Source organism: Echeneis naucrates, chromosome 20, assembly GCF_900963305.1.
Source record: "Echeneis naucrates chromosome 20, fEcheNa1.1, whole genome shotgun sequence".
In the NCBI taxonomy this organism is placed as follows: Eukaryota; Metazoa; Chordata; class Actinopteri; order Carangiformes; family Echeneidae; genus Echeneis; species Echeneis naucrates.
In genome coordinates, this window is record NC_042530.1 from 10864941 (window position 1) to 10877562 (window position 12622).

The 12622-nt window shown below is 38.3% G+C and overlaps 1 protein-coding gene across 1 annotated transcript; it reads left to right on the forward strand.

Moving 5' to 3' along the window:
- Window positions 1-452: 452 nt before the first annotated feature.
- Window positions 453-12396, forward strand: nup58 (nucleoporin 58). Its single transcript, XM_029529402.1, has 13 exons — window positions 453-843; window positions 1270-1436; window positions 1517-1786; window positions 2064-2229; window positions 2398-2463; window positions 2818-2992; window positions 3192-3271; window positions 3542-3660; window positions 3924-4006; window positions 4242-4443; window positions 9643-9726; window positions 10404-10502; window positions 10926-12396. The coding sequence occupies exons 1-13, from the start codon at window positions 764-766 to the stop codon at window positions 11093-11095; spliced, it is 1761 nt and encodes a 586-aa protein (XP_029385262.1). The 5' UTR covers window positions 453-763; the 3' UTR covers window positions 11096-12396.
- The last annotated feature ends 226 nt before the right edge of the window (window positions 12397-12622 follow it).

Sequence of the window (12622 nt, forward strand, 5' to 3'; positions counted from 1 at the left end):
CACAGATTGGACCTTGCGATTAGGTCATAATTCAGGGTCTATATTAGGGTACACTATTATTAAAGCAACACGCTCTTCAGGTCGATTTACAAACCGGAAATAACTTCCTCCAAGCTGCAGCATGGTAACCTGGAGGTTTCAGTAATCAATCCTTGCAAAAAGTAACAAAATATCATTATTTTTGCAAAAAACAAACAAAAAAAACATGGTTTCGCATTTTTGACGCCTTAAATTTCCTTTTATTTTGAAATTAATACCGGAACCAACTTGTGGTTATTTGTAATTTGTGGACGGATTTGTGAGACACGTCTGCAAGACGGTACTAAACTTGGTATCTGCGCATGCGTGAGTACAAAAACATCGTTGGGGATGACGGGAAACGCAGTTTCAAGAAAGATTACCCAAAATGCAATAGTATTCGGGAAATAGCAGGCGGGCAATAGAAAAAGTGGCACCATGCGAGAACACATCCTACGACGTTTGGCAGCTATAAAAAACTAAAAAAAAAAACAAAAAAACAGCGGTATAGGGGGCAAAAAACTAACAAGCTACAGTTAAATTGCCCCTCTTTTATTTGTGAAAGGTGCTGTTTTGTTCGAAACATGTTTTAGAGAAGATTATAAGGCGGTTTCGGCCCTCGCACGGGTGTTCTGAGAGCTAGCTATCGTGTTAGCTGCGATGCTCCATTGCACACCTAGCCTCCGGATGAGTGGATGAAGTCGAAATAGGTCGTTGGTGATAAATGTGTGCCTCTTAAAAGAAAATGTCCGGATTTAACTTTGGATCAGGAGCCCTTGGTGCCACCAACACAGGTGGTGGGTTCACTTTTGGGGCAGTAACCAGGTAATGGCACATTTCAAAAAGCAGACTTGGCTAACGTTAGCATAAGCAGGGTTACCCTGACGTTAGGCGGTGATGTGTGTGCTCCGCGGTTAAGTTTCATTTTTAGTTTAGATACGATATAGCTTTATGTCCACAATTACTCCAAGTGACTGTTTTGTTGATCGATATAGAGATGGATTGGTATTGATACTGAATGATTGTGACATTGTTACGTGCAAGGTTTCACAGCTTGCTGTGAGCTCCAAGTTGAACGTTTCTAAACTGTATAATTATATAAGGTGTTTAGTTATAATTTTAAGCCCTCTTTGGTTTACAGTTTATGGCTATAAATACAATCAATATGTTGACTGAAGATTAATGTTCATTCTGTGTGCTGTAGGAGAATTGTAATCATATGGCTAAATATACTGCCTTCTTTCACTTCAGTGCGCCTGCAGCCAGTACTGGTGGTTTCTCCTTTGGGACTGCCTTGGGTACGGCAGCTGCAACCCCTGCTGCTGCGACTACCACCACAACCCCGTCTCTTGGCCTTGGTGGAAGTCTCTTTAGCCAGAAACCTACTGGAGGATTCTCTTTCAACACACCTGCCTCAAGTAATAATGCCTCACTTAGACAAAACAAGTCAACTCTTAAACTGCAAAATAAATCCTAATGTCCTTGTAATCTCTTTCAGCTACTACAGCTGCTGCCTCTGGCTTTAGCTTGGCTTTCAACAAGCCCACTGCTCCAGCAACACCGTTCTCCCTTGCCACCACCGCTACCACGTCCTCGTCAGCCCCTGCTGGGGCAGGTTTAACATTTGGCTCTGTTCTGACGTCCACAACTCCACAACAGCCTGCAGCCACGTCCTTTACCCTTGGTCTTGGTGCTGCAACAAGCACCACAGCAGCCTCAACAGGCCCATCATTGGGTGGGAGTCTCTTCTCCAGCAGTGTAACTACAGGTGGGATGCAAACAAAGCATGAGCTCATAACAAGTGGTTTAAGGTGAATTGGCCACAGGGTTCTGTGTGAACCAAGTGCTAACACTTTAACAACAAAAAATATTTATCTGTAAGGTGTATAATGATAGCAATTTTATGAAAAGGTATAGTGCAATGATTTACCATGAAGACATTCAAGCTTTTTTGCTTTCCTTTTGCTTGTGAGTTTTGTTCATTGAAGCCTAACTTGTATCTAGTTCTAAATGTTAATACAGCTCCAATGTTAAAACTTATGCAGGTTTGGGCCAGACCAGTCTCGGAGGAGGTGGGTTAACATTGGGTTCTCTGCTGTCTGCCCCCACGGCAGTATCAGTTGCCCCTGCCCCCAGTGTTGGCCTTGGTGGGGTTGACTTCAGCACTTCCTCTGAGAATAAGAGTGACACATCATCTGGAAGCAATGCACAGTAAGTCTTGCCAGCCATTGTACACATAAGTGGAATTGTTTGAAAGATCTCTTCATTTTAATGATGGGTATTCAATGGCTTCCTCTATAGTCAATGTGAATGTGTACCTTATTAACAAAGACTATGTAGTTTGTTGCAATGATGAGTAACACCCTTTCTCTCCCTCAGAGATAGTAAAGCTTTAAAAGATGAGAACCTGCCGCCAGTCATTTGTCAAGATGTTGAAAATTTCCAGTAAGTTTTGCTGATGTGTTTGTGTTGTCAAAGTTTGGGACCTGGGATATGGCATTTATTTGAATGTACAAATGTTGAACTGTTTTATAAAGAGTGCTATCGTTCTGAAGATACAAAACTGATGTGAACAGAACATAGTCTGTATAGTCCAAAAGTTATTCCATCAAATAGTTAAGAGGAGTCTACGTGTATAACCCAAATAAAATACAATTCGATTTGTGAAATTTTCTTTGTTTGTTTTGGAGAGGGGGGTGATCTGGCCATGTCAAATTATTGAACAAATGGCATAATGTCTTATTGTAAACCTTGTGCTGTTTTTCTATGCTTTTAATTCCTTCCTTTTCCCCTTTATAGAAAATTTGTAAAAGAGCAAAAACAAGTTCAGGAGGACATCAGCAGAATGTCATCTAAGGCCATTTCTAAAGTTCAAGATGACATCAAGAGTCTCAAACAGCTTCTTTCTGTCAGTGCTAGTGGTTTGCAGCGCCAAGCATTGGCAATCGACAAACTAAAGCTGGAGACAGCGCAGGTAAAAGAAAAAAGAACTATATTAAAATATTAGGTGTGTACACTCAAGCCCTAGTGTGAGATTTCCAAGTGCTAGTTCCAATGTGCAGATTTTATTGAGCCAGAGAGTTCTTTTATTATGTAATGTTTAAACAATAAGATTAAAGTAAAATTAAACAATCAAATGACCTTTGACATTGACTTGTTTGCTTGTTTTTTAGGAACTAAAAAATGCAGACATTGCACTGCGTACACAAAAGACTCCCCCTGGACTACAACATGAGAACACTGCTCCATCTGAGTAAGTAACATACTAGAGAGAAGTCCAAAGCAAATCAAACATTGGAACACTGATGTATTTATCTCAGCCTCTTTATGTTTGATTGTTTTTTTTTTTTTACAAAATATTGAGCTGAAGGTGGATTAGTCCCATTTGAGTCCAATGAGGAAGCACTAAATGCTTATGTTATATTTGGTGGCAGCTTCTGTGCATGTTTAACTGATTTCTGAGCTGTCAAATGTTATGGATTGGATGAATATTAAAATCTGTGGGTGTTTCTTGTCTGTTCAGTTATTTCCGCAGCCTAGTTGAGCAGTTTGAGGTGCAGTTGCAGCAGTACCGACAGCAGATCGAAGAGCTGGAGAACCATCTGACAACACAGAGCAGTGGCTCCCACATCACTCCTCAGGGTAAGACAACTGGCATTGTCTGACTGTTTTTCCTCAGCATTAATCAATATTATATATTTTTTGGAGTGGGGTTTTTTTTTTTTTTTTTTTTAAACGAAGAAGCACATTAAACGGTGATAAAAATCATACAAAAAAAAACAATAATTTTTTTTTCTCCATATTTTTGCTCATCAGTATTTAATGATTCACCCTCTGTTTTTCTCTTCCATAAACTCCCCAGTATTGTGCTCACTGGTGATGATATTGTTGGGTGTGTTTTACAGACTTGACTCTGGCCATGCAGAAGTTGTACCAGACATTTGTTGCACAGGCTGCCCAGCTCCAGTCAGTGCATGAAAATGTCAAGGTCAGTTCCACCTTTGTCAGAAAATTATATTTATATTAAATTATATTATTTTTGCCCTGTTACTGTTGAAAAATTTATTCAATTATGATTAAGTCTGCATTCAAATGAATTCATCTTTAATATCATCTTTAGGTTGAGTAAGAGCAGATGACATCTTGTGTCAATGTCACACAAAACAAGATGGCTGAGTTTAAGTTTTGCATATTAGAGCTACATGTGTTGTCTTCTATTGCAGATCTTGAAACACCAATATCTTTCGTATCGTCGAGCCTTCCTGGAAGACTCCACAGATGTCTTCGAGTCCAAACGGGCATCCAGCAGAAAGTGGCAAAGTACGCCACGTGTCACAACAGGGCCTGCCCCATTCTCCAGTGTGCCCAATGCTGCAGCGGTTGCCATGGCAGCCACCTTGACCCAACAACAGCAGCCAACTCCAGGTCTGACTGCCTACAAGTTCTAAAAAGTTCTTCTTCTTCATCTTACTAAAGTGTATGAAGGAAGGAGAGGATGAAAATATGTAAAAATCATTTTGTAGAAGACAGAATGGGTGAACTCGTTTGTGGAAAGGCCAAAAGGTGGACATTAAATAAATTGGGGGGAAAAAAGAGGAGAGGGAGACAGGGAGAGATAGAAGAAATCTGTTGCTAAGCTCTGGAGGAAACCTTTGTGCTGCCTTTCCATCATGTCCCTCATGACTCTGTTCAAGAGTTAGGCATGCTAGTGGAATTCGCCTTACAATACAAGACTGACATTTTATACATGGCTACAGTCTGAATCTGGCAATGTTAGTGCCAAGTCTGTACAAGGAGAATGTTATCCTTTTTTAGTCATAGCAACGATATCAGAAATTAAATTCTCTCTTTCTCTCTGTGCCCTCTCTAATGGAATGATATTTTTGAAGCCCAACTATCTCAACTGTATTCACTTGAGCTTTGAAGTTGTCATTAGCGCCTCTTTATCTTATTTGAGTTATGACTGTTTTATTCAACGGATGCTTGAAACAAGCCCACTCACTGAATGTTGTTAAATAGTGGGCTTAGGAGTCTTAGATATATGCTGTGAAAAGAATGTGTCTGGGTGATCAGTCAGTGTATAAAGTATAGATTTATTGTAATGCAGTTCCTACTCTCAAGTCTGACTGTTGAGCAGTTTCTTCCATGTAAGAAACCTCCAATCGATCAGTGCCTATTGGCATCAGATTTTTATTTTTTTTTTATTTTATTTTTTTTTTTCATGTAAAATACAGGACTCCTAATCATTATATAAAAAAAAAAAAGATAAAGATTCTGTGATTCCTGTTTTGAGAAGCCATGGTCTCACCATGTATGTCTTGACCCAATTTTGACCATACTCCAAATATTTAAACCAACTCTCTGAAATTAAAATAAAAAACAATTGTCCTTTACAGTATTAATACCTAGCATGAGCAGACATGAGCAGTGAAGACTGACCGGTTTGATTACTTAGTGTTTACTCTTAGTCATTAATTTAGGAATTGGTAAATGCCAAAAAATATTTAAGCCCCACTCACCAATGTGACAACTGAAATGACCATTTAGTTGAAGCACTCAATTGCACACAAATTAACATATTACAACTGAAATAACTTGATTAAGAGTAGTTTCCATTATAGTTGTTGCCACATCTCTGAGGTGTTAAACAAATTTCAGCCTTTTTTGCAGGCTTTGTAGGCCATTTTATTGGCATATCAGGGCACCAACATTAACAAACTAAGCTACTATGTATATTAGAGTGTTTCAGATGTCTTTTTTTTCTCTTGTAAAGTTTTAACTTACAAGATTGAAAGCAATATTTAATTGGATGCAGTTATAAAGGTGGCATGGTTGAAATGTTTCCACATGACAAATTATAGAGACTTGTGGCTAAGTCAAGTTTTATTTACAAATTCCTGCTTCCTTTTCACAAAAATCACAAAACTGTACTTAAAATATCAGCTCTAATAACCAGTTGTTACCCAAATAAGCAATTTGACTTTAAATTTCTTTGTAATAATATTTGAGGGTTTGCATACATTTCCTCGTAGTCCAGGGCATTCAAGCTATTCTGGATAACCATCAAGCTGAATAGGGAGGGAAGATGCTATTATAGAGGTTCATTGCTTAACCACGGATTACAGCAAAAAAAGCACTTCACAAACAATACTTCTTGCCACGATCGGTCACATCTACTTGTATGGTAGAAGCGCACACTACGTTTTTTGTTGCTTTCCATTTCTTGTAAAACCAAATCAGTTTTTGAGAATTTTAGTTATGTGCTCTCGATGTACTAGCTGTAAAAAAAATTACGCTCCATTACACTGTTTTAAAACACTGCTACTTATTACTACTCAAGGCATTTCAAGTCTGTCAAGCCCAGAGTTGGGTATTAGGTTACCTAAATGCTGTTTTCAATGTCAGTAATATTTTATCAAAGTTCTTATCCCTTTTGCCAAATAGTTATACACCTATTTGACTCAAACAAAGCCTGATCACAAATGAATGTCTTGTTCTTGTCAGTATTTATTTACCTATTTATTTCTACTTTATTTTTTTGCAAATGTGCATCGCCTAGTCCATAATTAGAATGGCATAGTGGACAGTGGTCTATCACAGCACATGCAACACTAAAGTACAGATGGGTGCTTCTTACTGTAGGGAAGATTCTTGTAAGCACCATTTCATTGGTGAAGGGGATGGTTGTGAAGGCCACAAGCTTTTTCAGATTTGTGCCTCAATGGACTTAAAGTGAAAGGTGCCAAAAGACTCAGGACTGATAATATAATCTATTTAATTACCTGAACTGTAATTTGAAACACAACTAGTTTTCCATTACTGCATGTACTAGTTTGTGAGGTGAAAATAAGGCTGATAACTCAAGCTATAAAATAGCCTGGTTGTTTGTCACTCGTTGAAATAGTGTGCTCAGTATGTTTATATACAATCAAATGTTGTGAACAAAGAGCTGCAGTTGAAGTTATTTATGCTGAAGGTTCACATATAGTATGTGTAGTTGCCAGTGAAAAGAGCAGTCTGTATAGTCACTGTTCAATACTTAAATACATTTCATGGTTTGGTCGTAAGAGGCCATTCCACTGTTACTTGATTTAAGCTATTTCACCTAAGGGCTACTGTCAATGTAACAGTGCTGGATCATTTCATATTCAGTTGAGTTAAATGTCGAATCCAGATAAATTGCAATTCCTGGGCTTTTATCTGGGATGGTGGTACTTTGTACATACTTTTGCTGAGATAAATATCTCGACTGTAGAAAATCGAAATTGTTGACTATGGTCTGTTTGCTTTGAGAGTTGCAGAAAGGTTTTTGCTGCTTACATTGGTCTTTCAGTGCCAGTAAGAGCCAGTGGTGCCAAAAGCAAAATACAGGACACTGCAGTCAGATCATGTCTCTTCATTGTGTGTGGTTTTATATCCCACTTCTTTATGATGAAAAAAACAAACAAAAAACACACTTCTTGATGTAGAGTCTGATGGGAACTCAGTCCTGTTTGCACTCAGTGGCATGGCAATGGAAAGATGTAGTTTGTGTGTTGTGATATAAACATTTTTCAGTTTGCTTCCTTGCACTCAGCTGTATATTCCTGCTCATTACAGTGGTGCTCATTGATCCTCATTGATTCTTTCTGGAAGAAAACGCTGTGTGTTAAATGATAAACTGCTGATTTGGACATTCCAGTCTTCTGTTAAGCAACTTAAACAATTTTGTAGGATTTAGATACAGTCATGAACCCAGCTGGATCCCCAAGTTGTCCAGACAACTTGGGACATTTATGAAGGTTAGCTTACAATAGACACATCTCATCTTCCAAATCTCTACAGTCATACTTGGCACAATTATGATAATAATTAGTATAATAATGAGCCTTTCAAAGCTGTAGACAGCTTGGAGGTGATGTGATAGATGCTTAACCACCCTACTCTTGTATGTTTGGTATTCTCTCAATACCTGTCAGTAATAGGTATGCAAACACTGACTGCTGTATTTTCTTCAATGCCATTATAAGAGCAGAGTGAGTCCTTTTGTCTCTTTTTCTCAAACAAGTGAAGGAATGAAAATGTGATTTTTATGTTTTTAGAAAATAGATGGTACAGTAGTAGCACCACAATTTGCCTCCTGTGCCAAGTTTAACTTTAATTATTTAAAAAATTCTGAATTGTGTATATGTTATATTACTGTATAATATTTAGCAACACAACAGTTCACCAAAACAGGCCTGTGTCAAAAATCCAGAAAATCAGTCTGGTCTTTTGAGTGCTTGGCTCTTACTGTTAAAAATGCCACCTTTTTTTTTTTCTTCCTTTCTTGTGAATTTCCCTTCCCTGACTCTGTCATGCACATAGTTGTTACATGCTGTTGTTGGAGTGGTGTATCTATAGGTTGCTCTGAGGTACTGCTAACACAGGTTGTGTTTACTGTTGCATAATTTTGTGATCTCAGACAAGCCAGACCTCCGCTAACGTTTATCTGAAAATTATACTGATCTCTTACAATATGTTAGTCACCTCACCTGAGTCAGACTCTATCCAAAAATGAAACACATTTGTAGCTTGCAAACTTGTATACTTAACACAGTGCAGTTTTATGTTAAAAATCAACACAAAAAGACCATTAAGCTCAAACTTTGGTTGTGATTCTGTGTAAGAATGTACAGGTGAAAAGTGTTCAAACACAAACCCCAAAGGTCAGTCTGTTCCTGTTGGAAGGATGACACAAGACTTGACCGCATTGACTTCCACAGACAAACATATCACTAAGTTTTATTTATTTTAAACATTTTACACTGAGGCAGCCATAGATGCCAAATTCACCTTTTCTATCTTAATCTCGCGTGCTTTTAATTGTAGATGAGTGTGTTTAATCTTACATAACCAATGCCTGTTGATGCAGTATATCTAAAATATAATATGGTGTGCCTTTTAAGCTATATTCAACTATTGTGTGATGCATTTCTTTGGCGTATGCTAGTTCATTCACTCTCAGAAATCTTGAAAAATTTGGAAACTTGTCAAATGCAGTAGCAGTTAGAAATTAACAATCAATTCTGTTCTAAACTGTTTGTTTGTGTTTTATGTAAGTGGAATGGCATATTAAATTGACAATAAATCAATTTTTAAACAAAGAAACGTTTGTCCTTGTTTCTTTTTGACTGAAGTTGTTTTAACAATGCAGACCAATTGCAAGCCTTGCAAAATTCAATTACATAGGAAAAAAGACAAGTTTCTGAGTGAAAGAACTAGCAGATTTTTTTGTTATGTTTTACTTAAAACGTTTTACCTAATATTTATAAAGTGTAATTTACACTACAGTTGTTGGCACATGGTGCATTGTAGTATTGTACATCTAAATGACCATGTAAGCATTGTGTAAAGTAGAGACTCAATGTTCCTACACGATGTATTAGATTTCTCTCACACCATCAGCTGGGCAGCAAAAGCAAAATCTTGAAAATCTGTATTTATTTTAATTTTTTTACACAAGAGCATGCTTTCTGTTAAAGAGAGGTGATTTTTATCATTTTGTGACCACAGTACAAGTCACTAGTTTCTTTCTGTCAGAGATGAGTAATCCAATTTGCGGGTTCAGAGGAGTAAAGAATATGCTCTCTCTCCGTGCCTTAGGGACCCAGGCACCCTTGGGGGCAGGGTTTGGAAACCCCTTTGCCTCGGCAGTGGGCACTAGCTTGGGCTCTTCTACCCTTGGAGGTATTACCTCTGCTATTTGTTTTAATGAATATTCACTTTTTCTTTTTGCCTTACATGCTTGACCATTCAATGCTAAGCAGTTGTTTTGTTTAAGGCCTTTATGTGTATATATATATATATATATATGTATATGTTGTGTATCTCTCTGTGAGAGGAGTGCAGTTGAAGCTTTGCAGTTTTCTTACTGTTATTCTTTGTACGTGAGGTGAGGTGCGTTCACACCAGCAGAAAACAGAGAAAGCCCTTGATGGAGGCTTTTATGTTTGCCATAATATTTGAGGAGGTGAATCAAGTGGTGATAAATTTTGCACAAGAAAAAAATTGCCTGACTGTCCTCATAAAACAGTTCTGAATGTATATATTTTTAAAATACTTCTGCATGTCCACTGGCAAATCTAGTTGTCAGAGTGGGAACAAGTGGTCTGAATGTACACAGAATTGGTGTTTACTCTTTTACTCACCAACTGTGTGTTGGTGTGCACCCCTTGACCTTTGCTGTGCCTATCAGAAGTTAGAATACGCAGTGTCGGGTATTGATTAGGTTGTGGCAGTTGCTTTGCATATATATATGTGCTAATGCTCGCTTATGTGTACTTCTGAGCCCCTGCTGTTTGTATTTCTTCCTAGTGTAGTGCGTGCTTTGCCCAAACTTACTTCCATATCACTTTCTCCCACAGGTTTTGGTGGTGGGCCAGGATTTGGTGGGGTGGGGACTGGGGGGTCTTCTTTTGCCTTCTCATCCACAAGTAAGCCCACAGGAGGCAGTCTGAGTGCAGGTACATACATGTTGTATATACCCCCTTTACTCACCACCCAAATTTGCATTAACTACAAAAATGATAGTACAACTTTGGACAGAAAAGTTTCCTGTACATATAACGTACGATTACCATATGCCATATACCATATACCACACCATATACTACAGGTAACTTCCTTGATTCCTCTCTGGACGTAAATGGGCTTTGCCACAACATCGTCATCCTTCTCCAGTCTTTTAGACGTTTTGGCAGTTTGACCACAAAACTAGGGATATTTTGCAGAATGTAGACAGTCTGTTCACAACTTAGCATATGCTTAAATATTTATATTACCATAGTATCCTCACTTGCAATTTGTCTTTTTTCCCCCCATTCTTTAAGATTTCTCAGATTTTTCTCTACGCTGACTTGTGTGTCTTCTCTTGTTTTCTTCTCAAGGTTTTGGTAGCAGCAGCAGCTCAGGCTTCAACTTCAGCAACCCTGGCATCAACCCTTCGGCCGGTCTGACCTTTGGCGTGTCTAATCCACCTGCTGCAGGGTTCAGCACTGGAGGGCCCCTTCTTCAGCTCAAGAAGCCCCCTGCTGGAAATAAGAGGGGCAAAAGATAGAACCAAGAAAAGACAGAGCTCAATGACTGATCAGCTGACCACCTTGGAGTTTGCACCGCGCAAGGCCAGGTCTCCCCAAAGCATAAAAGTGCTACATTAAACCGCAGCACAGGCTTGCCTACTTAAATCAATTGGCTTGATATGCTTCGTAAACATTGAGAAAAATTAATTCCCAAGGACCATCCATCATTATCTTTTTTTTTTCACATTTTGGTCTGATTTGATGTTTAAGATAATATTAATGCAAAGTTATGCCTACATTCACGTTACTGATATTTTCTGCATTTTAACAGTCCACAATTACAACTATCAATACAGAGTACAAGTATATGTTAAAATTTGATGTCAAATTTTCCCATTTCGACTGTCTCAAAAAGTTGCCCACACACCATGACCTGTAGCACTATAATACATTTGGGGTCACCAGCCATGGGTGACCATGGACAGAGTCGATATCGCTTCAGCACAGCTATCTGAAAGAATTTGTTTTAGTCTCAATATTGTATAAAAGAGATATGTTTTTGTGCATTTTGAGGTGGACAGTACAGTTGGTTCCATTTTCCACAAACTAAAGCCACTTAAATGATGAGCCATGTTGTCGTCCAGGTAGGGTTAAGATAAGATGAAGGGAAGAGGGGGTCTATAAGATAATAGTTGGTTGGGAACAGCAGAGTTGACAGTGGGAGGTATTATCTGATTCTAGATAGTTTTATAGGCACAGGAGTGTCTGGGTGGGTTTTAGGGGAAGCACAGTTTTATTTTTCTATCAAGTGGAGAAAGAGACACTTGGGAGGGGTAAAAGGAGACTTTGGGGTAGTCCGTGTAACCTGTGTTGTTTTTGCTAGACTCCATCCTTATCATAGTTTAATCATTTCTTTTTCAACACATTTTGTTTGCCCTGTGTACCACAAGTACTCGGGAGAGGAAACGCTGTGCTGTCTGTATTACATGTCTCCCATTACATATAAGTTAGCTGAATCTGAAAGGGATTTCACGAGCAGATTCTACCCACTCGACTTGATTTGTACATGTGCTAGATAAAATTTGCACTTGCCAGTGTAATGTGACCTGACGGTGATTGTGTGAATGTGCATGTGTGGCTATTACATTAGTATGAATTTGTCTATCTGGTCTATCATAGTTGCTCAGCTACTTTTGTGGTTGGGAGATATTCTGCTTTTTTAAATTGTCCATGTCAGTCTGGATACCAAATACTGGTAGTTGTACTATTATTTTCTAATCACGTTCTGTGTAAACTTGTATTTTCAAGAAGCTGTTTAATAATAAAATCTTCAATATGATGTTTTGCCTGTTTCTGGTATCACTTCAATAAATGTGTGTTGGCACAGAATGATGGCTATCATCATGTGTCCATATATGTTTGTCAAACCTCTTTGAAAATCTTTGTGGTAAGGTAAAAAAGAAAAGTTCAATGTTTACCTCCCATGAAAAATTGTGTGATCCATCTGCACAATTTCTGATAGTTCAATCAAATTCAGTTGATATATTTCTATAATTATATCTTAA